General features: G+C 37.9%; 1 protein-coding gene across 1 annotated transcript; it reads left to right on the top strand.

The window, feature by feature from the left end:
- Positions 1–6936: 6936 nt before the first annotated feature.
- Positions 6937–25217, top strand: LOC132314851 (uncharacterized). Its single transcript, XM_059813648.1, has 2 exons — positions 6937–8088; positions 25057–25217. Exon 1 carries the CDS (start codon positions 7022–7024, stop codon positions 7811–7813), a length of 792 nt encoding a protein of 263 aa, XP_059669631.1. The 5' UTR covers positions 6937–7021; the 3' UTR covers positions 7814–8088; positions 25057–25217.
- Positions 25218–26626: the final 1409 nt, after the last annotated feature.

Here is a 26626-nt window from a genome sequence, read left to right on the forward strand (position 1 = left end):
TGCTAATTCAAATCCCCGGGAACGGTGCCAAAAACTTGGTGTGTCACTGCACCAACGCTTAAAGATGTGCAAAAGAAAGTGAATGTGTAATGTGGCCAAGTTTTAAATTTATAAAAGCCACTACTACCTCTAACTAAAAATGTAGCTAAGGTGAGTAGGGATCGTCCCAAGGGATTTAAGGCGTATTTGCAATGGAACCAATGTATAGGGTTAGTAGGTCGAATGATCAAAATATGGTTTGTTTGGTTAATTAAACTACAATGCAATTGAAATTAAAGCAAACAAAATACAATGATTTATAAGATAGGAAAAAGATATAGAGGAGAGGACTTGGGGTACTAGAGCTCACCACTAAGCTTGACTTTACTAAACAGTAGCAATTGTATATCAATGGGGAAATTGAGTTGTAACTTGGGTGTGTGTATGACATTAATTGAAACTAGGCATGGATATCAGATAAGTATAGATTGTCTAGCTAATTCAAATGAAAAACACAACCTATCAAATGAGACCAAAATCCATTCAATGAATCCACAATTTATGCACACACAACTATCTAGAGGCATACACTCTTTGCATTTATAAGTATGGAACACCAAGAAACAAGAATAGATTGTCCACCTAACTATGAATCTTAAGCTACTACATTACATCTACACTAAAGATATGGAAATTAAACTAAGCAAGCTAAAAGTGTGGCCCAATCCATCAAGAAACAAGTGTGAATCATCAAATAAATTGCAAGAGTGTTCAATTAAGCACTATGTTTTGATCATCACTAGATTAACTTCATCCATACACATAGACATGCATAAATTCCATTAAATCTAGAGAAAAGCACATGAATCATCCATTCTAGTATACATAGACATATTATTAGAAATAGATAATCAATTGAAAGTATTAATCCATATACATTAAGTAGAAACCACAAGATATATATATAAATCTAAGATTAAAACATTTATTACAAGCAAATCCCCAAGAATATACAAAATACTAAGTCTAGGAAGCAAACTTAGGGGCTACTCTAGCCCCAAGTAGATGTTTAGCCATTCATTGAAGTAGTCATCCAACCCTCAAGGGCTATCTCCATGGTAGGCATGACCTCCTTCTTGATGGAAACTCTAGAAGAATGGAAGAACTCCCAACTATGGTGTATGTCTCTCTATGCTCTAGCCTCCTTTCTTTTCTTAATCTCTAAGTATGTCTCTCAATATATGAATGTATCTCTTAAAATGGCTCCAAATCCTTATATAGGTAGCTCAAGTGTCACACCCAATGGTCTGGATTCCTGCACTAGGGCTCGTTCAATGATTGCACCATGGACTATCTTTTAATGAGTTGGACTCTGTTTTATTTCACATTAGAGAGGGGTCGATTGATCGAACTTTAATGAGATCGATCGAACTTAGGTGAGATCAATCCAATGTTGACGAGATTGATCCATCCTTGGCGGCGCCTTTTTAAAATACGACAAATCTCTGAGATATTTTGGGATATTTTTGGGATAAAGATAAAGTGGTAGGTGAGGATAAGATCAAGGAAGTTCAATCGATCCAAAAAAAGTTGGATCGATCGAAGATGGTGAATTCTTTTGGATAAGGAAAAAGGCTTGGATCATCTTGAAATGGCTAGATCGATCAATGTGAGATTAATCGAACATATTCCTGATCGATCGAAGTTTGTAGATTTTCACCACTTTGCTTCCACTTTGCTCCATTCTTCAATTCAGCTTGAGATTACTTATTTAATGCTCTTAATTTGGCTGAATTAACTTATTTTGGAAACAAGTGCCTGAAAATGACAATAACATGAAATTAGTCTAAGACGGGAAAGTAAGACAGATAAAGGTCCAGAATACCTAAGCTTAAGTGGTTTAAATGCGTACTCTTCAGCGCTCATCATGTCTTTACCACCACGATATATTTTTTTCCATCTTTTCCATTGTTTTCATTGCACATTGAGGACAATGTGCGATATAAGTTTGGAGGTAAGGTGACTTTGTTGTATTCTATTTAAGTTAAGCTTTAAATGCATGATTGAGATTTAAGATCGATATTTGCGATGATTTTGATTTTTTGAGGACTATATTACTTAAAATTTAAAAATTGCTTGATTTGAGAGTCCAATACTACTTGTATGCTTTGTGAATGTCATTTAGGAGTAAATTTTTTGAAAGATTGATTGTTATCATGTTTGCACTTGTGGTCCACATCATCTTGATTTTGTGATTGTTTTGAGATTCACTCTAGGATTCTACACTAGCACAGACAGACAATAGCATTCATTTGTGGGGTACATGCTTTGTTGATTATTGATTTTGTTATATCCCAATTGAGCTAGTAGTGCATTGAAAACTTTCATTCTTGATAAAGGTAGATAACAAACCCCTATCACTAAGTAGCCGGGATTCTAACCTCATCAAGCACTTTATTTCTTGCGCCGAAAGGTGGATGGCCCAAACTCTAGGTTAATAATACCAAAAATAAAAAATAAAAGAAAAAGAAAAAGGATAAGAAATTATTGCAAAAACAAATATATATATATATATATATATATATATATATATATATATATAAAAGAAAAAAAAAAAGTGAGAGTTTCTCCCAAAAGGTGAGAAGTGTGAAATGATTAGATGGAGGTAGTTTTGATTTGTAACCTAGTCGATTTGAGCTTGTAAGTCCTTAGGGGTGTTTAAATGCCTAATGCCCTAAAGCCGTCTGGTTTGGGAGTCATTTATCTAACGCTCAACCTCATGGATCGCTAGAAAACTTAATAGATCAATACATTGCGCTATGCTACCATCTTTGATCCTTAGGGATAAGGGAAAAAAAATAAAAATAAAAAATAATTCGAGTGAAAAGAATAAGCGCACCTAGATCAATAAAGCTTTAATAAAAGGTCCACTCGCTGTCTTAGTGATCGGTATTAGATTTGTGTGCTAATTTGAGGGTAAGGATGTGATCATTTCTTTAGTTGGCTTAGATAGCAACATATTTGATGCCGGTTCACTCAAAAAGAATTTTAGAGTTGTTTTGACTTGCATGATCATTGTCTTGATATGTGGAGGACCATGCTTGCTTGCATGTTGTTGAGATTTTGGAAGATTGTTTGTAAATGGTTGAAAAATTGCTTACTTAAGATAGTTTTCTCCCAATGCTTGTTTGGAATATTGGTGTCTGTTTAATGAAAATGAGCTAAATGTTTGTTGGTATCAGTTCTGGAAACCCTCACGAGACTTTACTCGTCCACTAGAGGTAACATAGGGGTTTAAAAGGCTTGTTGCATATGCTAAATGCAATCGTGATCCCTACGAAAGTGGCGTTATCCATTTATTTCTTTCTAGTTCATAGTTGTATAGTTATTCATTTCTTTATTTTCTTCGTAGTTCATTGCTAGATACTAGTAATATGTAAGTTTGGGGGTGTGATAAGCGCTGAAAAGTGCGCATTTAAACCTCTTAAGCTTGAATGTTCTAGTACCATATTCTATTTTATTTTTCCATTTTAGTCTAATTTTGTGTTATTTTCCTTTTTAAGCACTTATCCCCAAAATAAGTCAATTCAGCTGAATTAGAGCTGAAAAGAAGCAATCTCGAGCTTAGTGGAAGCAAAGTAGTGAAAAATAGTCTTCTTCGATCGATCAAAACAAGCTCCGATCGATCGCACAGTGATCGTTCCAACCATGCCAAGATGGATCGAGCTTTTTGTCCTTATTCTCAGAAAATTTCCCTTTTCAATCGATCGAACATTTTTGATCTTATCCCCACCTACCACTTTTGTCCTTTTCCCAAAATATCCCGAAAATATCTCAGTTTTGTCATTATTCCAAAAATGCATTGCCATAGTTCAATCGATTGAAGCACCCTTGTGAACGATCGAACTACCTCAAGTGCGAGAAAAACAGAGTTACAGCAATTAAAAGGTATGCTTATAGTGCAATTATTTGGAGGTCTTAGTGCACAAGGTCTGATCATAGATACAATTAGAAAGGAACCATTTTCAACATAGAAAAGAATTTTGGCTATTTAGAGGAGAAGAAGAGAACCATAGATACCATAGAAGAGAACTATATCTCTAGCCCCAAGAGAATGGTTTAGCCACTCGTTGATGTTGTCATCCAACCCTCAAGGGCTATCTTCATGGTAGAAATGATCTTATTCTCCTTAGTGAAAACCCTAGATGAGTGGAAAAACTTTCCAAATGGTGCGTATATCTCTCTCTCTCTCTCTAGACTCCTCCTATCTCTATGTTGAAAATGGTTCCTTTCTAATTGTATCTATGGTTCTCTTCTTCTCCTCCAAATAGCCAAAATCCTTATATAGGTAGCTCAAATGTATCTATGTATATAAGGATTTTGGCTATTTAGAGGAGAAGAAGAGAACCATAGATACACTTAGAAAGGAACCATTTTCAACATAGAGATAGAAGGATTCTAGAGAGAGAGAGAGATATACGCACCATTTGGAAAGTTTTTCCACTCATCTAGGGTTTCCACTAAGGAGAAGAAGATCATTTCTACCATGAAAATAGCCCTTAAGGGTTGGATGACAACATCAATGAGTGGCTAAACCATTCTCTTGGGGCTAGAGATAGCCCTACGCATGCCTCCTAGGCTTTGATGCTTTGTAATTAAAGGGGATTTTGTTGTAATATTTGTCTTGACAATTTATATATATATGAATCTTGTTTCTATAATGATTTATGTGGTTTAAAACTTTCAATTGATCATTTAATTCTATCCATATGTCTATGTATGCTAGAGTTAATGTTCATGTGTTTATTTCTAGATTTTGTGATATTGATGCATGTCTATGTGTGTTGATACTATGAATCTAGTAATGGTTAAAGCGTAGTGCTTAAATAGATTACTCTTGTGATTTGTTTGATGGTACATACTTATTTCTTGATGGATTGTGCCTCCTCCTTAATTTAATTAGTTTAATTTTCATGCCACTAGCCTAATTGTAGTGTAGTTGCCTTACTTTCTTAAATAAGAGGACAATTCATGCTTGTTGTTTGATGTTCCATGCTTATGAATGCAAGTAATATATTTCTCTAATTCGATGATGTACATTAATTGTGGACTTAAAGAAGGCATAATGGCTTAATTTGATATGTTGTGCTATTCATTAGTTTGGCTAGACAATGTATGCTTACTTGGCCATTCATGCTTGAGAATTCAATTAATGGCACACATTCTCTTTTGCAATATACAATCCCCCTAATCCATCAAAAATTAAATGTCTAGGAAGGTAGTGCTTAGTGGTGAACTCTAAGTCCCAAGACCTTTCTATTATATTCTTTACACTTTATTTACTCTAGTTGCTTCGCATTGCTTCTATTAAGTTTAAATTATAGTTTAATTAACCAACCCAACCATCTTTAATCATTCAACCTACTAATTCAACATTGATTTCCAAGTAAAAATACACCTCATTTCCCTTAGGACGATCTCTACTTACTCTAGTTACATTTATAGTTAGTAGTGGTAGTGGCATTCTCTAAATTTAAATTTGGTCACACTACACACTTTATTACAACTAGCTATTGACCACACCATCTATTTCGCCGGAAATAAAATTCATCAACTCCAGCCACCTTTTTCTACTTCCTCTCTTCTTCTTCTCCAATTTCCTCCTTTGATCATTTATCTCACTCTCTCTATTTTCTCCCAAATACCCCCTCTCCTATTTATACACAAATAACTTCCAACCTCATCATTTAATTCCCACATCATTATTTATTTCTTCTTCCTCTTTTTCCTTTTCTTTCTTCTTTTTTTTTCTTTCTCAATTCCTTTTGGTGCGTCGAATGACTCACCAAGGCATCCAATGAAAAGAATCCTAACTCACCAAGGCATCCAAGAAAAAGAATCCCAAGTCCCAAAATTCTAACTTCTCATTAATTACCAACTTGCCTCCAAAGTTTTGTCAAATTCCATTACAACCCCAAAACTCAATCTAATTACACAAAAATTCCAAAATTAAATCTAACTACACATCAAATACCAAACATAATCAAAGCACAAAATTAATTACCAAAAATATAAAAATAAATATACTTAATTAAAATATTATAAATATCAAATTGAAAATAATTAAATACACTCATGTAAATGAATAAAATAAAATTAATCCAACAATAAATAATTAAATACCTAGTGTTGGAGGGCCTCACCTCTTCATTGCGAGTTCCAAATGTGAAACCCTAGATCTGGGCTTGCATTAATACGGTACCGGAGTTGAGAGTTATGGCCAAAATAGTAAAGTATGCACAAAAGAGTCTTGAGCCTCTTTAGATATTGGATTTGATTTTTTTTTTTTCCCCCCTTAAAAGTCACCTATAACCTAGAAAAACACAAAAATAGCATAATTAAAAAAAATAATATAAAATAAACAACAAACAAATATAATTTTAGAGTTAAATAATGTATAAATTATGTGGTTATCAATTTGTATATAAAAAAAAAAAAGGTAAGGTAATAAATTTATAAAAATTATTTAATTTCATTTATTTCTCGTGATTATTATCCTTTTGTTTTTCTTTTATTTATTTATTTGTCTCAATGTTTTTCTTTTATTAATTAACATAACAATATATTTTTTTCATTATAATTAATGTTATCGTATTTGTTACAATATTTTATTAATTAAATCAAATTTGATTTGTTTGGAATCATGGGATTTTAAAAGGAAATCAGAATTTATGAGATTTGAAGGAAATTTTTGTAAGCTAATTCCCTGAACAAGTACAAAATTTAACTTTTTACTAATTTTTTATTATAAATTTCAGTTTATTTCAAACATAATTATATTTTAATTACAATCCTAGTCTTTTCCAATTATAATTCCAAATCTCAAAACAAATTAACAGGCTTTTGTTTGGAAACAATTTTTCTTGTGTGGCCCATCCATATTTATTTCATTGACCGACCTTGGTGTTGGAGGCCTCACCTCTTCATTGCGAGTTCCGACTGTGAAACCCTAGATCGAGAAGGAGAAGAGCGACGAAGATTGATGGCAGCACTCGAAAAAATTGTCTATCTCCGTACGTGTGTGGGTGAATATTCTGAAAGTGGTAGAGATAAAGGTGAATATTTTCAAACAGAAACGAATTGGTACGCAATTAAATTAGGCAAGAAGAAGGATGTCGACCGTTGCCCGACTTGCAAGAGAAGGAAGATAGAGTGCGGAATAAAAAATCCCCTGATTGCAATCAAACCAATGCCGAAGAAGAAGATGATGCCATGGTCGAGCTGCTGTGTGGGTCTGGGCTCCAAAATACACAGTTTTTATGGTTCCTGCATCCTGTCTGAGGATGCTAGCAGCATCTCGGGGCGGTGGAAAAAGGGTACTATTATGAACCACGTAAAATCGTACATTAGGGCGGTGGCTGTTGATGGTAAGATTTATATCTTCAGCGAATTCCCGAATTCTTATGATGAAAATAACACCCTTGTGGTGCGCGGGAAGGTATTTGACCCGTGCACAAAGAGGGCGACACCTATTTCAAAACCTCCAAGCTGTCTACAAGCCGATCTTGGATTGTTTGCAGTTTATCATGACACTTCCAAAAGGATCATATTGGGTTCCAAGTTCTCCAAGTTCCTCCTTGCCTATGACGTGACAGGCGATTCTTGGGAAATACTAGACTCTAATTTTCCTAATTTACCATGTGACATCGCTAGAAACCGCCCTCCTGCAGTGTTGGACAATACTTTATACTGGGTTTGGGTTAATAAAAATGATGCTAGCGGCTTATTCGATATGATTTGGACCTCAAAATTTCGATCACAGCGCCTATCTTAGGTTTAAATCGTGCTTTCTACCTATGATCTTCATATTGCTTGTAAACCGTTATTTTTTCACTTCCATGGTGATATGTTCGACTTGATTTGGCATGATTTGGTTCAATTCCCCACCAAAGATGATATTCAAGAATGTTCTGTTTTTGCTGTCACGAGGATACGAGTTGTCAAACAAGTTGACAAGCAGAATAAGCAAATTTTTTTGCAAAGTTATGTTCTCTTCACAGAACCTTACCTAGCTGACACCTTAATATCCGACATGGATTATGTACTGCTGTAAGTAATTCTCGGACTTCTTACTTTTCTGCTTTTTTGTGGCCCGTCTTCACTAGTTTATTTTTTCACTAGTTTAAATGTTTTTGCCTCTTTTTTTTTCACTAGTTCATTTTTTATGTTCTTAAACACTGCAAATATGCTTATATTTCACTTTACGATGTTCTGGCAACGCCACTGCTGTTAGTCTACTATTTGATCCGATACAATTAAAGATTGTGAGTCTATGACGTGTCCCATAATTTATGCCTTAGTTTCTTTCCATATTGATTTCAAATTGGAGGTAGTTTGGCCAATTTGACTGTCACTTGGATTCAGGTATTTCAATTTTTAAGTTTTTTGTAATCAAAACTTGTAACTGATCTAAAACATATCAATATCTGCCATTGATCGATGTACTTAAAACCATTTTTTAGCACGATGTACTTAAGGGATGTTTTTCATTCCTAATTCCTTTGTTATGTGCTTCAATTTCCAAGCATGTTGTACATCCATTGGAGAATCCAGAGACTTCATAGGTTTTCACAAGATTATAAGGGTGACACGAGTGTCTTCACAATTAGGCTCTACAAATCAGTTCATATTCTTATTTTTCTTCTCTTCGTTTACGATTTTTTCTGCATCTAAGGAGGTTGGTTCCAGAAATGGTTGTAGATTGGGTCCATAACATTTTAAATACTGGAAGAAGAAACAGAATTTAATCCTTCCAGTAAACAAAGATCCGTCAAATCTGTAGTTCACAAGATCTTGATTCATAAGTTGGAAAAAAGTTATTTCTGATCCTGTCTCTATCATGATACATGAAAATTGCTGAAGCTATATGTATACTATTGTGAAGAGGAACCAAAATAACAATAAAGAAGTCTGTGAATTCACTAGGATTAGTGGTATAGTTGAGACAAAGGAACATGCAATGAAACCAAAAACAGATAAAAGACTTAAACTGGAAGTTATGTAAGCCTATCCAGACCAGACAAGTGCGCACTGCATTGGTGACCAGATATCGCTGTTTTAATGTTGTTTGTACAACTTTACTTGGTGATTATGTTATTTGGTTCCTGGGCAAAGAACCTTAGGGATACAATGAAGCCACTGGACAACTCATTTTTTTTTTGGATAGGTAAATCAGAATAATTCAATAAATAGAAATGCTCAACCAAAGGGGAGCAAACCCTTGACAATAAAAAGATGCAGGCACCATAAATGCCTTTACAAATGCAAATTATCTACTGACTCTAAAAGATTAATCGAGGAGGAGCTGCTTCTCCCATTCACCCAAAAGAAGAGAGAATGTAAAATTCTCGATTTAAGCACCCAAATGGGGGATTTTACTCCTTCAAAGGCTCTCGAATTTCTCTCACGCCACATGCCCCACCATATACAAAGGGGAGAAGTCCTCCACGCGTCTCTAACTCTTCTAAGCACATGCCTCCCCCTCCATGTCTCCAGCATCCCTTTCTTATCTTTTGACAAAACCCAATCCACACCAAAAATAGCCAAGAACATGGCCTAAATGTCGGATGCAATTGGGTAATGCAACAGTAGATGGTTGACAGATTCTCCTTCCTTTTTGCACATAAAGCACCAATTCACAACGATTTGGCATCTTCGCCTTAGATTGTCCATAGTAAGAATGCTTCCCAGAGACACCGTCCATGTGAAAAATGCCATCTTAATTGGAGCTGAAGATTTTCAAACAACTTTCCAATGATCGGCCGTGTGGACAGATTCCGTAAGGCTCCGATAATATGATCTCACCTCAAACACCCCACTGGGACTTCCCTCCCATACCATCCTATCCCTGCCCTCCCTCTCCACCTCTTGATTGTACAATAAACCCAACAACTCTGTAATCTCCATCATCTCTCAGTCATTAAAATTTTTGCAGAACTTCACATCCCAATGAACTCTCCCATTATCAAGCTGATAATGGTCAGCAACCATGGCATGCTTATCCACAATAATTCTAAACAAACGAGGGAATCTCCTCTCCAAAACTACATTCCCACACCACAAATCCTTCCAAAATCTAATGAACCTCCCATTCCCAACTCTAAACCTAATTCACTTAGAGAACTCATCCCAACCCCTCCTAATACCCTTCCAAACACCCAAGCCCGCTGGAGAAGATACCTCACAGGACATCCATCCGCCCCTCTCTTCTCTAAACCCACAAGCTACAATCCTCTTCCACAAACCAGCCTTCTCGCACCTAAATCTTCACAACCACCTCCCAAGTAAAGCTTTATTTACCCATTCCAGCCTACGAATCCCCAACCCTCCTTTCTTTATGGGGGTACACACTGTCTCCCAATTTACTAAATGATATTTAAACTCCTCACTCATGCCACCCCACAGAAAATTCCCCTGAATCTGGTTAAGCCTCCTTGCCACTGTGCTGGGCAAAGGGAACAAGGACATGAAGTAACCAGCCAGCTCTTGAATCTGTGGCACCTCTCCCACAAGGACAATAACGCTTTTCCCCACATTAATTTTCAACCCCGAAACCACTTGAAAACAGGCCAAGAGGAGCTCGGTAATTGCTATTTCAGTGGCTGCTTCCCCTTGTCATATGGCACAATAATAGTATGATAGCACTCCTTCGCTACTACTTGATCTCCCCAGATGTCTATGATTTCATGTCTGTTGGGACTAATGCACCTCGTGACTCGGTGCAGGGTTGAAGGGACCCCTTCCATTCGATGTATCCAGCCTCGGCCCATGAGCAAATTGTAGGTTGGGTGGATGTCCACTTATCTTTTTATTTTTTATTTGTATATGTAAAAATTCAATAAAAAAGCGTTCAAAAGGGGAATGCGTCCCAAATATAAAATGGCTAAGACGCCAAGAAAGACAGAAAATCAATAAACTCCTCCGAGGAGCCACATAATCTCCCTGATCCCCAAAAAAAAAAGAGAGGAAATAAATTATGTTTGAGAATAGCAGTCAAGGCCTCCTTTCCTTCGAAGGCTCTACAGTTACGCTCCCTTCATAGGCACCACCAAAGACACAAAGGGACCATCCTCCAATACCCTCTAGCATGGAGGCCCACAACCGCCCCACCCCAAGGCCCTATTAAGTCTCTCGTAGAGTGAGTCATGACCCACACTACTCCAAACAAGCCCAACAGAAGATTCTAATAACCCATGGGCAGTCCACTATCACAAAATTCTCCTTCAAAGTTCTTTTGGCTGCAGTGACTAATAGTGTGACTACGCACACTGGCTCTACTCGTCTTCCATCGAATCCTACCAAGGGGTTTCCGGTGGGATGGATTTGATTTGGAGTGATTTTCAGTTGATCGAATGTCCATTTGGTTATTATGTTGGCACTGCTTCCAAGGTCAACAATGACATGTTTGACTAGATAGTTTGCTGCTAGAAGGCTGATCACCAGAGGATCCTCGTGTGGTTGCTGCACCCTCTTGAGATTTCCTTCGTAGAAGGAAATCTGGGTTGAACTTAATTTGCACTTGATTGTGTTGATCTCCCCATTCCTTTGTAGTTTGTGAGCTTACTTGAATTGTACCCTGTAAGAATTTTCTAGCTGCTCATCTTCCTCCGGATGGCCATAAATCATGTTAATGACTCGAATGGGCTGGCTGTCTGTTGCTTCCTTTGGGGTTGGTTTGGTCCACTCGGATGGCCTCTGATGGCCTGGGTTGGTTAGATATTCGGCCAACTCGCTATTGGCTATCAAAGCCTCTGTTTGTCTTCTTAGACTCTTGCAATAATTGGTTAGGTGCCCAAAATCACTATGGAATGCACAGTGCTTACTCTGATCCCTTTAATCCATTGGTTGCCTGATTGGTGGAGGAATTTAGAAAATTTTCCTACCCTTGGTTTCCTGGTACAGTCTTGCCAACGTGGTTTTGAGTAGTGTGACCTCTGTAGTTCGCGACCTCTTCTCACGAGCCCTACCTTCGATACTTGGTGGTTCTCACTGAGTTATTGAGGTGCTTGGCCGTTCTCTTGGTCGGCTTTCCACCGTAACCAGCGTTGCCCTCTACTGCCTTGTCATTTTGTTCTCTTCGAGTCTGATGTAATTTTGTGCCCTTGCGTTCAATTCCGACATGTCTAATGGAGTCTTCTTTACTAGTGAGGAGTGGAACCGTGTGCCCTAGATCATGGCTATTTTGAATGCCTCTATGTCTGTAGCCTAATTACAGTCTGGAATACTTGAAGACTCCATGTTAAACCGAGTGAAGAAGGTTTGGAGACCTTTTCCTTTCATCTGTCGAATTGTGAAGAGACTGGAGATGGTTTTCTTTTGCTTCTTATTTCGGCAATACTGGGCTAGAAAGGCCGTACACAATGTCTCGAAGTTCGAGATTGACTTATGTGGTCGGTTCTTGTAATACCCCTAATTTTCTAAAGGATAAAATTGGAATTTAAATTTTATTTTGTGTGAAATTTTAATTTGTTTTTATGGCTAGGTGCTTATGTGTCAAATTGGTTATTTGTTTGATTTTATTTTAATTAATTGTTGGTTTTATTTTATTGGTTGATTTAAATAGATTGTTTTCTTTACTTGTATTTTTTTTAATTAAATTAATTAGCTTGTGTGTTTAAATGGATTAATTTAGTAATTATTAATTTTGATATAAATAAGTTAAATGAGTTTTTGGTTATTACGTTAGTTAACTAAGGTCTCTAGGAAAACAGTGTGTTTAACCGACATGGATACATCTTAGTTGATTTATGGGCCGACTTGGGGTAACATTAGGGCTCTGTCTCTATTATTACAAGGATTAGGATTTTAGAATTTAAGTCTATAAATACAACCATTATGTTGTAGTCTAGGGTTTACGCTCATAACTCATAGCACAAAAACGGGGAGATAATTCTGTAAAAACAGAGGGTAGAAGGAACAGAACACTGTATGGGTGGCAAAGAGAAGAACAGAGGGGACCAAGGTGGGATTTTGGTGGACTATTCCAGAGCACTAGGAGGCTTTACAGAGGTTCGTGTTGCCAGAACAGTGGACACGACGCCAGATTTCATAATTGAAATCACAGACAAGTTTTATTCTCTCTCTATCCCTTTGTCCTGTGTTCTGTGCATACCTAGATGTCTCTAGGATTTTAATTGAATTTTAATCTAATCTGGCATGCGAAATATATGTCAAGTTGATTATCAGTATATATATGGTTGTTTAAAACAATTCTTGAATGACTTGTGTGTTTGGTTTATTTTAAGCTTACAGATTGGTTCTGTTTTAATGAATGATTTAATTCGTATTATTATAAACAAGGGATTATGATGTCAAGGAATATATATAGGATGGTTAAGATCAGTTTTGATTATCTGTATATGTACTAGTATTACCTGTAGTTATGTCTACAAATCGAAGATCAAGTTGTATGTTAACGCATAAGGAATTGGTAGAGGTTTTAAATCACTGTAATAAATTTCAATTGTTGAACCAAACCATTGGGATGCTATTTGGTATTAATAAGACCCTTAGGATTAGTTTTAGAAACCAACTGAAGAGTAAAAAGTGGCCGGGGTCGAAGCAGATCATCGGAAACGAAGAAGGAAGCGGAACAGTGGGCTCCCCCTTTTTGGAGGCGGCTCCAAACACTTTGAGCCTGCTCCAAAAGTTTTTGGAGCAGGCTCAATGTTGGTTTGAGCCTGCTCTATTTTTTTTTTAGAGCAGGCTCTTTCAATTTTGATGCGTACTGTAAGTTTTCAGAAACTGTTTAGGCTCTTGGGGTTTCTGAACAATTTTAAAACTTTAATTGGGGTTTCAATAATTAATTTAGGATGTAATTAAGGTCTTGTATTGCATAAAATACCCTCTTTGTATTAATGGAATTAACAGTGCGCTATTTAACAACTTGTGCGCGGTTAACTGCTGGAAGGAAGTTAAATTGTCTAATTTTAATTTGACAATTTAGGGTGCTATAATATGATTCTAAATTAAATTTTAGATGTATGAGGGAGTCTTTTAATTAACAAATTGGACTTGTACCATAGTTTATGGCTCGGTGCTAAAACAATAAAACCGTATGCAAAGATGCAACCTAGCATGTTATTGATTGGAAAAAGGAACTGAATTGTTAGAATTAATTTTAGCAATTTCTTGGACAATATTATGATTTTAAAACTTACTTATATGCATGATAGAGTTATTGTTTTATTAAAACTGATCTATTCATGCTCTGGATGTTAGTCGTTGAACTGTTAAACAATACATGGTTTAACTCTTGGATTTAAATTGTTGAACCTTTAAACATCTTTTTGCAATTATTTGGGTTATAGTTTGGACTTAGATTACTGAACTAATACTTAGGTTCTGTTAATCTAATTGGATGTTGGCCTAGAATTAATTATATATATTTTCTGTCAATTACTTGGATGGATGCTGGATAATTAACTTGATGAACTATTAAATCTTGTTTTGTTAGTTACATGGATGGATTCTGGATTATAGATGATGAACTATTTAAATTCTGTTTATTATCTATTTGGATTATATGGATGTGTTTGATGTACTGCATAAAATGTTGCATTATTTACGGATCATATGCATGGTATGTACCGGTATGGGACGGTGACATACGGAGGGACGGTTTAGATCAAAACACTAATTCCAACCCATTCATACATACGGAATGGATTAACTAAAACAGTTAAATCCTACATAGTTTCATGTCATGTCAACTAAAATAGTTGAACGACATATTGGATGGTTGTTTATATTTTCTGTTAATAGGAAGGATAGGGATTTAATTAAAATATTTAAATCCTAATTATATGTTGTGTTTTGGCAACGAATAGTTGACCGGCTCAACATTGTAGTTGGAAGGAACTTATATATATAATTGGAGTAGGGATTTAATTAAAACACTTAAATCCTAATTTTATGTCGTGTCATGGCAACGAATCAGTTGAGCGGCACTACATTGGTTTGGATGGGAATTTATATATATAAATTATGGTACCGCGATTTGAGCTTGAGTCTCATAGTCGACGGTTAGGGTGCGTATATGAAGTAGGATGCGTAGTTAGCTATGTTGGTTGAGGTATACCCTGTTAGGCTTAGATAGTCATGCCCACTCATGTGCATATTGCATGTTACCTTCTATTCAGGTTGAGACCCTCAGCATAGTTAGTGAGAGTCCTGTAGTGTGGATATATATTTATCTATTTATGGACTATATAGATATGGTTGAGACATTTAGGATGTATCTGCGTATCGGGTCTCTGTTTGGATTGTAGTTAGGATAGAACTTGTTCGTGGGCCTGACCCACTATTATTTTTCAGGTAACGGACGGTTCCAGGTCTTAGAGCTTGTTCATGCTGAGCAGAGACGTCTTCTCATTCTTCCGACGACGTAGGTGGTTCCTGTATGATTTAGCATTAGATTTTTTTTGTTTTCGGTGGTTCATTTCTCAGTGATGATTTTATTAGGGGTCCACCAGATGGATTCCCGAGTTGTATTAGAAATGGAGAATTTGGATGTAACAGACTAGTTCTTATTTATAAGATTTATTCTGAAGTTTTCAATAAAGGATTTTCATTTAGTTTCTTTCCAGCGAATTTTATTTACTCATGTTTATCTTAATTATGTTCTGTGTTCGGTTATTGCTAATTGATTTGATATCCTCAAGTAATCGGGTGTGGGCCTAGCCAAGCCGCATCCGGAAATCCGGGGGTATCGCAGTTCTTGAACCATTCCAACGTTACTCCTATTAGGTTGGATGGAATGATTTTGCATATGAATAGGTCGTTTCGTGCTTCTAGAGTCATTTCCTGGCTGTAGTGGTCTAAATGCTGGAAGGGATCCCCGGTCCCATTGAACTTGATGAATTTTGGCATGGTGAACTTCTTGGATCTCTCGACTTATTCTATTTCGTCCGTGGAGGGAGTTTTGATTATAGAGGCGATAAATTCCCGCGCCATGTCCTTAGGTGTTTTGGCTTTTAGGCCTTTGATCCGCTCATCTACTTCCCTTCGGAATTTTGCTAGAACGTTGTTTCCTGGCATGGTGATACCTGTTTGGGACCCAGGTATTCCTTCTTCTTGATTTGGCATGATCCTCTAAGGCTTGAGTTCGCATGGCTTGCGGTCCTCCCAATGTGGAGTTTGCCATGATACGGGACTGACTTGCTGTTTGGTCTCCGTCGTTTTAGTCTAAACCGTTGTGCGGCATATTGAGTTGCTGCCAAGGAGCCCTTGGTTACTGAGGAGGGTTGTTGAGCCCTTGAACATGAGGCGCTGGAGGCGGATCTACCGGTTCATTCTGATGTTTGAGTAGAGGACCAAGTGGCGCTGGTCAATGTTCCACTGGGGAGGTCAACTGACTTGCTGGGTGGTAGCCCGGAGTCCCTCATTCTCCTGGCATAGAGCATTGATTTGCGCTATGTTAGTCTCGTTGGCTTGCTTTAATGCATTGATCTGCTCGGTACTGGTTTCTTTGACTTGTCGTAGGATGTCAGACTGTGCTTGCATCTCCTCGCACATTTTTTGCATGATTTACAGTTGTTATAGCTGAACGACATCTAATTCTGTCGCCATTCTGGAGTGATATCGCATGAAAAAATGATAGTGAGAGGCTTTTTTGTAGAGCTTCTCACAAACGGTGCCAAAGTGTTGGTGCCAAAAATTTAACACCAAGACACTTAAAGATAAATTTGAAGATAATAGTAAGAGAACTATGACAGAATGGAGGCAAGCTTTACAGAAGAAATATAAGCAAAAAGATGGATCTCTTCATTCGATTATAGATGTCTTATTTATATGTTTTTACAGAGAATTTCTTGTGGCCGTTTTTAGCAGTTTTGTGCATGAGCAATCATGGCCCCTAATTTTATGCGATCTCCATTCATAGCAGGCATTATGGAGTGTGGTTTGAATGACCTTGGGCTGGACTTTATTTCTTTTGCTTGGCCGACTTGAAGTTTCGGTGTCTCTTTCGATGGGCTCTTAACTGTATTGGGCTTCTGGGCTGGTCATTCTCATGTTGGGCCTTTATTTTCTTATGGACACGTGATGCGTTGTGAATAGTGGGAAGATTTCCCTCCACAAGTCGAAACAATAAAAGCCACCCTAAGAAGAGCCTTCGAATGCTAAACCATTTTCCACAGGAAATTGGAATAGAGGAAAAAGGAACGGACCTGAAAAGTCCCCTATACAGAAGGCACCCAAGTCAAGGAATCTGAACCAGTACCATCCACCTCCTGTTTATACAAAAGATCCAACAAGCCAGTCATATCATCCAACTCCCAATCTTGAAAGGATCACAGGAATTGCACATCCCAAGAAAATGTACCACTATCGAGTCGATAACAGTCAGCGACCAAAGTATGGCTATCAACAGTAATCCTAAACAACCTTGGGAACAAACAAGACAATGGGCGATCCTCGCACCAAGTATCCTCTTAAAACCGAATGTCCCTTCCCTCTTGAACTTTGAATCTAATATGTTTAGAGAACTTATCCCATCCTTTCTGGATGAATTTCCACAGCCCCACGCTGACAGCATATCTAACCGTCCTAAATGACCATCCCCCTCTCCCCTCCCCAAAGGGACATGAAATAACCCTCCTCCATAACATATACCTTTCACTACCGAATCTCCATAAATCGCTTACCTAGGAGCGCTCTGTTGAAAGGGGCTACCCTCTTAATCCCAAAACAGCCCAACAAAAAAGGCCTACAAATCTGCTCCCACTAGACAAGAAGAAACTTAAACTCATCCCTCCGGCCGCCCCAAAGGAAGTTCCGTTGAAGCATCTTAAGTCTTCCAACAATAGAGGAATGGATCTGGAAAAGCGAAAGAAAATAAGTTGGAAGACTGAACAATGTACTCTTCACCAAAGTAACTTTCCCGCCCTTCGAAAGATATTGCTTTTTCCACCTAACCAACATTCTCTTGAAACTCTTTATCACCGGGTCCCAGCTTCCCACCCTCCTTGTCAAATCACCCAACGATAAGCCCAAATAAGTAGTAGGGAAGGAACTCGTCCCACACCCTAAGACTGCCGCAAGAGAAGCCACCTCCTGAATTTGCCTTATAGGAATAGGCACACTCTTACCCACGTTAACTTTCAAACCTGAAACTGCCTGAAAGCAAACCAGAACACATCACAAATATATCAGTTGGGACATATTTGCTTCACAGAAAACTAAAGTGCCATCTGCAAAAAGTAAGTGAGAGATCTTCATCTGCTGAACTGAATCTGGACCCATCCTGAAACTCCTGATAAATCCCAAATCCACAGCCCTTCTCATAAACCTACTAAGAGCTTCCATAACAATAATGAACAGGAGGGGGAGAGGGGATCCCCTTGCCTCAAACTATGAGAACTGCAAAAAAAAAAAAAAAAACCAGCATTGATTCACCAACAAAGTAAACCTGACAAAGAAAATGCACGCCTTGATCCATCTCCTCTATTTCTCTCCGAAACCCAAGAAATTCCAGCTAACATGATCATAGGCTTTTAACACAGAAATTGGGAACACTGAAGTATATTCATAACTTTCCACTAGGCTTTTAAAGCAGGATTCTATTTATAGCTTGGAGATGTACTTCCTTTCGGTTGTGCATGAATTGGCTCACTACAACAACTGCATAGCCGATGTCAGGCTTGGTGTGAGACAAGTAGATTAAACTTCTAACAAGTCTTTGATACATTCCTTTGTCAACTGGCTCATTATCAACAACTTCTCCAAGCTTATGATTTGGTTCAATGGGAGTCTCCACGGGCTTACAACCTATCTTTCATGTTTCTTTTAGTAAATCAATCACATACTTCTGTTGTGAGACGAAAATTCCCTCTTTGGAGCGAGCAACTTCAATTCCCAAGAAGTATTTCAGCTTGCCTAGGTCTTTTATTTCAAATTTCGTGCCCAGCTTAGCTTTAAGAGTTTCCCTTTCGGCTTGATCATTACCAGTGACAATAATATCATCTATGTATACAATGAGGACTATAACTCCCCCTGAAGAAGAGTGTTTTTTTTTTTATATAAGTAAGAATAATCATAAAAGGTGTTCAAAAGGGGAATGCATCCTGAATACAAGGAAAAATACAAGAAGATAGAAAATAAAACCAAGGAACTATAGTCCCCCAAAGAAGAGAGAAAATCAATCGTCTCCTCCGGGGAATGGCAAATCCTACCCCAAAAGCAAAGAGAACTAATAATAGAAGATTTCAAGACCTCAATTGAAGATTCCTCACCTTCAAAAGCTCTTCTATTCCGCTTTGTCCATAAACACCACCAAAGACATAAGGGGGCCATCCTCCAATAACCTCTAGCCTGTGGACCCACATATCCCCTTCTCCAAACCTCCATCAACCCTCTTGTGGATCTAGGCATAACCCATGTGACGCCTAATAAGCCCAATAAAAGGCTTCAACCATCAAAAGCCAATGGATAATGCAAAAGAAGGTGATCCGCCGACTTTCCATTACACTTACTCATGTAATACTAGTTAACAATGGTATGTTTACTCCTCCTCAAATTATTAATGGTCAAAATCTTATCCCATATCGCCGTCCAGGCAAAGAAGGCTAATCTAGGTGGCGCCTTGGAACGCCATACCGCTTTCCACGGAAATGACCATCTGAAACTACCACATAGTCGAAGAAAGATCTCACACTAAAAATACCCCTAGAAGAAGGAACCTAAATCAGACAGTCCCTACCTCTACCCTGAATCACTGTATAATAGCTCCAAATAGCCGTAAACCTCTTGCGTTAGAAAAGAACATCCCAAGTCGTTCTTCCGCTATCAAGCCGATAGCAATCAGCAACCGGGACATGCCTATCCCTTGCAATCTGAAACATGCTCGGGAAGGAACAAGCTAAGTTGCGATCCCCACACCATAAATCCTCCCAAAAATGAATGTCCCTGCCATCCTGCACTTTGAATCTGAAATGTTTGGACAAGTCATTCCACCCATTCCGAATGGCCTTCCAAACCTCAACACCTTCGGGAATCGTCACCGAAGCAGAACACCATCCATCGGTCTCCTCCCCAAGGCGGCCCAAAATAACTTTCCTCCACAGCCTATGTTGCTCAATTCCAAACCTTCACAACCACTTCCCGAGAAGAGCCTTGTTAAAAGTCACCAACCTCCTAATCCCAAGGCCTCCAGACTGAATAGGCCTACATACCTTCTCCCAACGAACAAGATGATACTTAAACTCCCCCACCAATCATAAATGTATTTTTTACGTCAAACAACTGTAGAAATGCATTTTTTACGTCAAACTGCTGCAAAGTCCAACCAAAGTTATCAGCCAAAGACAATAAGATTCTTACTATGTTCATTTTTTCCAATGGGACAAAAGTTTCTTGATAATCAACACCAAAGGTTTGGGTATATCCTTTTGCTACTAGCCTCGCCTTGTACTGCTCAAGAGATCCATTTGCATTGAATTTTACTGAAAACACCCATTTGCATCCCACAGTTTTTTTTTCCCTTTGGTAGTTCGACCATCTCCCAAGTCTTGTTCTTCTCCGGTGCGTCCATCTCAACTTTCATGGCATGCTTCCATTCCCTGCTGTTTAATGCCTTGGACAATGTTTTAGGAACGGCTATTGAGTTTAGATGAGTAAGGAAGGTTCTGTGAGGGAGATAATTTTTCAAAGGAGACAAAATGATGGAGTGGATGCTGTGTACACCTTCGGGTACCTTTTCGAATTGCAATGGGTAGTTCTAAATCAATCTTATCAAACACATGAGTGGAATTGTTTACCTGAGCAGTGTTTTTCTCTTGAGTGGTTTCTTTCCCAAGCATAGGTTCTGACTTTTGGGCTTGCTTCGGATTAGTCTTGCCTCCCTTCCTTCTCGAAAAAACTTGAAATGGTTTAGTGACTACTGGATTGATTGATGGAGTTGGATTTTTAGGAGGAGATTGTGGTTGAGATTCAAGAGGGGTCACAACTGGATTTTGAAGTGAAGGAATATCAGAACTGGGATCAGAATTAGGAAGTGAAACCCGGGAATGGATGTGATAGGAGGGGAACCAAAGGAAACCAAGGCAGGAGTGGCTGCAGAACTTGGACTCAAAGATGGTGGTGACAATTTGGGTATAAGATCGAAATCGAGGACATCTGCATCATCATCCTTTTCATCACTTGTTACCTCCCCCTGAGGAGAAGGATGATGAAAGAAACTCTCATGTTCAACAAATGTGACATCAATTGAAATGTAGGTTTTCTTTGTAGGTGGGTGGTAACATTTGTAACCTTTTTGAGTTGAAAAGTAACTTATAAAAATACATTTAAGTGCTCGAGGATCAAGTTTGCTTCGATTGTGAGCATTAACATGAGTAAAGACAACACACCCAAATACCCGAGGAGACAACCAGTTTGGAGTAAGGAAATTTGGAAAATGATGTGAAAGTGTTTCCCAAGGACTTCTAAAATCTAAGACTTTGGTAGGTAATTGGTTGATGAGATGAGTGGCTGTGAGAACGGCTTCCCCCCAAAAATATTTTGGAACTTGTCTTTGAAAAGGAAGAGCATGGGTAGTTTCGAGAAGATGTCCATTCTTTCTTTCGGCCACCCCATTCTGTTGGGGTGTGTCAATGCATGAGGACTCATGAACTATTCCCTCCTGGTTCAAATATGGTGATAAAATTTGGTTAAAATATTCCCTCCCGTTGTTTGTCCTTTGTCCTCACCTTTTAATTTCCCCCTCAAACCATGCTTTTATCATGTTGTGAAATATTGGAAAGATATTGGCTACATTAGATATTTGCTTCATGAGAAAAGTCCAAGTTACCCGCGTACAATCATCTATAAAAATGACAAACGAACGTGCCCCAGAATAATTAGCAACCCGTGAAGGACCCCAAACATCACTATGTATCAAATAAAAAGGAACTGATGATTTATTATTGCTCAAAGGAAAGGAAACACATTTGTGTTTGGCAATTTCACAAATATCACAATGAAGCTGTTTCAAATCAATATTTTTAAACAAAGAAGGAAACATAAGACTGAGAGTTCTAAAGGAAGGATGACCAAGCTGAAAATGATGAAGGATAATTTTGTCTTTATTTGTGGAGGAATCAGACAGAAACACAGATGAACAACCAACTCCAGTACTCACTTTTCCACTCATGGGCTCGAGATAGTAGAGAACATCCTTTTCTTCAGCATGCCCAATCATCTTCCCCGAAGCTCGATCCTGAAATGCATGATTTTTTTAAGAAAATAAGATTGCAGTTTGTATCCTTGGTGATTTTTTTGACAGATAAAAGATTGGTTGTCAATTTGGGCACATGTAAAACATTTTTAAGAGACAAGAAAGGCCCTAAGGATATGTCCCCCTGTCCTGCAACAATGACTTAATTCCCATCAGCTATGGTGATCTTTTTATTACTAGGGCATGGTTTATAAGAAGAAAAAGATTGGGATGAGTTGGTCATGTAGTCGGTTGCCCCTGAGTCGACAATCCAAGAGTGTGAGTGGATTAAAACATTATCTGAGACACTAAGAGCATGAGAACTAGATTACATACCAGAAAATGCCAATGAACAGGCACCTGTAGGTTTTTCGAGTGAATCAAGAAGGGATCGGAGGCGATCAATGTCTTCCTTACAGAATTCTCTACTGCTGGAATTCGGTTGATCATTGGTATTATTAGTGCTATTCTGTGCAACGTGGGCTTGCCCCCTTTGCTGCCAGCTTCTTCCTCCCGAATTCCGGTTTGACTGATTCGTGTTTTGTGGCCTTCCATGTAGCTTATAGCAGCTGTCCTTCGTATAACCAGTTTTCTTGCAGTAGTTACATACTCGATTCTCTTTGAACGTCCTCTTCGGGTCAGATTTCTTATCATCTGTAGTAGCTAAAGACTTTTTCTCCGAAGTTTGCTCACTAACAGCGGTTGTAAGCAGTGCCAACCCTTCTAATGGCTGCGAATCCAACATAACTCCTCTTCTGCTCTTTTTAGCACGAATCGTTGCAATTGCTTCATTTAAGGAGGATAATCCCTTCCCTAAAGTCTGAAAACTTTAGTATCGAATTCTGGATTAAGGCCCGCTAAGAAATCATAGATTCTGTCTTTTTCTATGAAAGCCTTCAGCAACGCAACATCCTCACTGTTCTTCATCTCAAGAACCTGGTAATAGTCCAACTCGTACCACAAATTTTTTAGAGTGTTGGCATACTCTGTTACAGTCATGTTCCCTTGTTTTGTAGCAGCTAGCTTCACCTTAATCTCGTACACCTGGGCAGCATCATTTTTCTTTGAATAAGTTTGTTTGATTGCCTCCCATATCTCTTGAGCGGTTGTCAAAAACATGACAATATCACTTATCTCGGGTACCATTGCATTCCATAGCCATGACATGACCATTGAGTTTTCTTCATCCCAAGTAGCAAACTTTGGATCTTCCTTCTCAGGCCCTTTTCCAAGAAGATGGTTGAGCTTGCCCTTCCCTTTCAAAAAGGCTTGAACAAGTTGAGACCACTTTAATTAGTTCGTTCCATTCAGCCTATACGCAGCTTGAATTTTATGTAGATCTCCAGGAACTTGTTATTGGATTGTAGGCTCTTCCGATTGAGAGCTGGTTTGTGTAACCTTTGACATCTCATTTTTTCCTTCTATAAAAAACTAAACTACGAGCTACTATGAAATATGTAAGTGATGAAATATTTTCTCTCAGAAAGAGCACCTAGGGCTCTGATACTATAACCCAGAAATTGGAAAATTTAAAGTATATTTCATAACTTTCCAATACAAAGCAGCCTGACCTTTATAGGCTGAATACAATCAATACAAAATCTAGTAAATTAAGGAATATACAACCAAATCCTGAAGATCAGGAAATAAATTAGGTCAACCTAATATTTAATACACCAGCTATATTAGCCTATAATTAGTACAAGATCAGACAGTTAATACTTTCAAATTTATCTAACAATTACATAAATCACGTAATTCTCCAACGGCTTTCTCAATATTGAGCTTACACAAAACTCTAGGAACACTGCTATTGAGCCTATAATTCACACATTCAGTGACAATGAGAGCAGAATCCAGGATCTGTCTACCCCAATGAATGCATTTTGAGATTCAGAAATGACTCCGTCCAGAACCTCCCTCAATCTCAACGCAAGGACTTCAGTGATAGGCTTATAGATACACCCAAGCAGACTTATTGGTTTAAAATCCACCCAAGCAGGCTTATAGATACACCCAAGTAGACTTATTGGTTTAAAATCCTTAACGTCAGAAGCACTACCCTTCTTAGGAATTAGGGCAACGAAAGATGCATTCAGCGACTTTTTGAACTTCCCATTAGAATAGAACTCATGAAAAGTGCCGATACCCTCCTGTCTCACCCCGTCTAGCTTTTCAATAAAAACCGCATTGTGAAACTATCTGGACCCAGAACTTTGTCACCATTTCAGTTCTTCAAAGCCTTCAAAACCTTCTCCTCTGAAAAGGGACTATCTAACCCATCCCTATCCATAGCTGAAATAGAGTCAAAATGAAGGCCATCGAGCCGTGGCCTCCAACGTAAAGGCTCGGAGTAGAGCATCTGGTAGAAAGAAACAATCCCCCTACGCACCTCCTCCCCCTCCAAACACAACACCGTTTCGTCCACACGAATCCGCCCAGTATGATTACCCCTAGACTACACTATTTGCTGAAAACCACCCAAAACATCACATACTACCCTCTTCTCTACTTGTATTGATCATGGTGGTGTTGGAAATCAAAATGAGAACAAACATTACCTAGCTTGAGGATTTTTACTCTTAACATTATTATAGGGCTCCTATCATCATTCTTAATGAGTCTATATATAAACCAATATAGGACTTTGAATTGTGTAATCGTCTTTCTTTGTTTATGAATTCACGTGCATAATTATCGATAAACTATTACTTCAAGCATGTATATTTAGAGACAGACAGTAAAGTTCTCTCCTGTAGCTTTAGTGGAACGTGTTGCTACAAATCATTTTTTCCTGTATGTGCTAATGGGAGTTTTTTTCATAGGGAATGAATGACCAGTGACACGAGTGACAAGAAGATAGTCCATCAAGGTCTCTGATAGAAATTAGAAGCACTTGTACTAAAAGAACACATCTGGTGTTATGTTTGCTCTGATTTTGGTGGGCTTGTGGAGTATGTTCTATTTAACATTGCAGTGATGTTAGTTTGGCAAGCTTATTTTGTATTATTAGGAGTGAAGATATCTTTTCTTTGGCTAATGTATTTTGTCTCCGGTATTAGTAGTTGTGTTTGTGTTATTTTGGCTCTACTCATTGTCTTAGGTGTGAAGATTTTTATCTTGGGTACCATATGTGGTCTCTGGTAAATATAAACTACAACAGTATGTCTGGAGTTTTTGAATAAGCAGACAAGTGCACTCCTTCCCTCGTTATTTTTATATTACTATTACTATTATTATTATTATTTAATTTATTTTTCATTTTTCCTTTTCATTGCTCTCTTAGTATCCTCATTTATTGTGCATGATGTTGGAGTTTAAGTTTTAGTTTGATTACTCAATTCAATGCTTAATAGCTATTTGATTGTACCCCAGGTATCCATCGAGAAAGCAAAAATAGTTTTACCAGGCCAAACGCTCTAGAATTTGATCAATGAATGGCAATAGGAAATGATCTTTTATAGTAACGGAATTGAGCTTCCTATAGTCGATGCACACACATCATGAGGTGGCGGTGCGTTTTGAAATCAACTCACCCTTCATCTCTTGCCCCCCTCATCCGAGTTTTCACGAAAGCTGATGCATTTCTCCTTTTTCTTTTTAAGGGACTTCAACCTCCAACATTTAAGACTGAATCTGACAAATACCACTTTGGTACTCACCGCTCCACCTTCTAAGAAGAGAGAGAACTTGAAACTACTGACCAATAAACAACTTGGTTTTTGGAGTGACTGTAGATTAAAAAGTTTCCTCTTCCAGCTTCTCAAAATCCAACTTGTGAAATATAAAAATGTAATTAGCATATTTCGGTGATCAAAACAAAGTCCAAATCGGATTGTAATTTTTTATTTATTATTGCGTCTCGGTTTCAAAAGCAATAAACTTAAGTCAAGCTACTCACAATAGTTCGACATTAACCAATAATTAGTCGAGGTAATTGTGTGAGGATCACTTAGAGTATGTTCGAAGTTGGAATAGAGTACTTAGGGCATTTCACAAGTTGAACCGGTAGCATTTCATTTTAGAATTGGTTGTTTTTCTTGAAGAAAAACAGTACTCAAGTCCAACTAGTTGCATTTTCAAGTAGAACTGGTTGCACTTCCCTGAACCAGTTCAAGTAGAAAGGAAAATTTTGTTTTTGCCAACTTCTAATACCTTTTTCAGTATAAATTAGAGTGATGTTTTAGCATGAAATTGATAAGGTATTCTAACCCTAATAGGTCTCTCTAATTCTCTAGATAAACTCTCATTCACACATAATTTATTATGGATTTTATATTGAAGATATCAAAAACCCTAAAGTGCCTTTGTTTGAGATTTCTCAGAGTTTACTATTTTTCTGTTTTTGAGAGCACACTAATACACTTGAGTGAATTAGGTGGTTGTTCATTGTTC

This window comes from Cornus florida, unplaced genomic scaffold (genome assembly GCF_030987335.1).
Source record: "Cornus florida cultivar Cherokee Brave unplaced genomic scaffold, ASM3098733v1 CherokeeBrave_3.0.0_Hap2_Chr06, whole genome shotgun sequence".
NCBI classification, from domain to species: Eukaryota; Viridiplantae; Streptophyta; class Magnoliopsida; order Cornales; family Cornaceae; genus Cornus; species Cornus florida.

Excerpts from the sequence above, each read along its gene's own strand:
- LOC132314851 (XM_059813648.1), top strand. The coding sequence starts at position 7,022 with ATGGCAGCACTCGAAAAAATTGTCTATCTCCGTACGTGTGTGGGTGAA.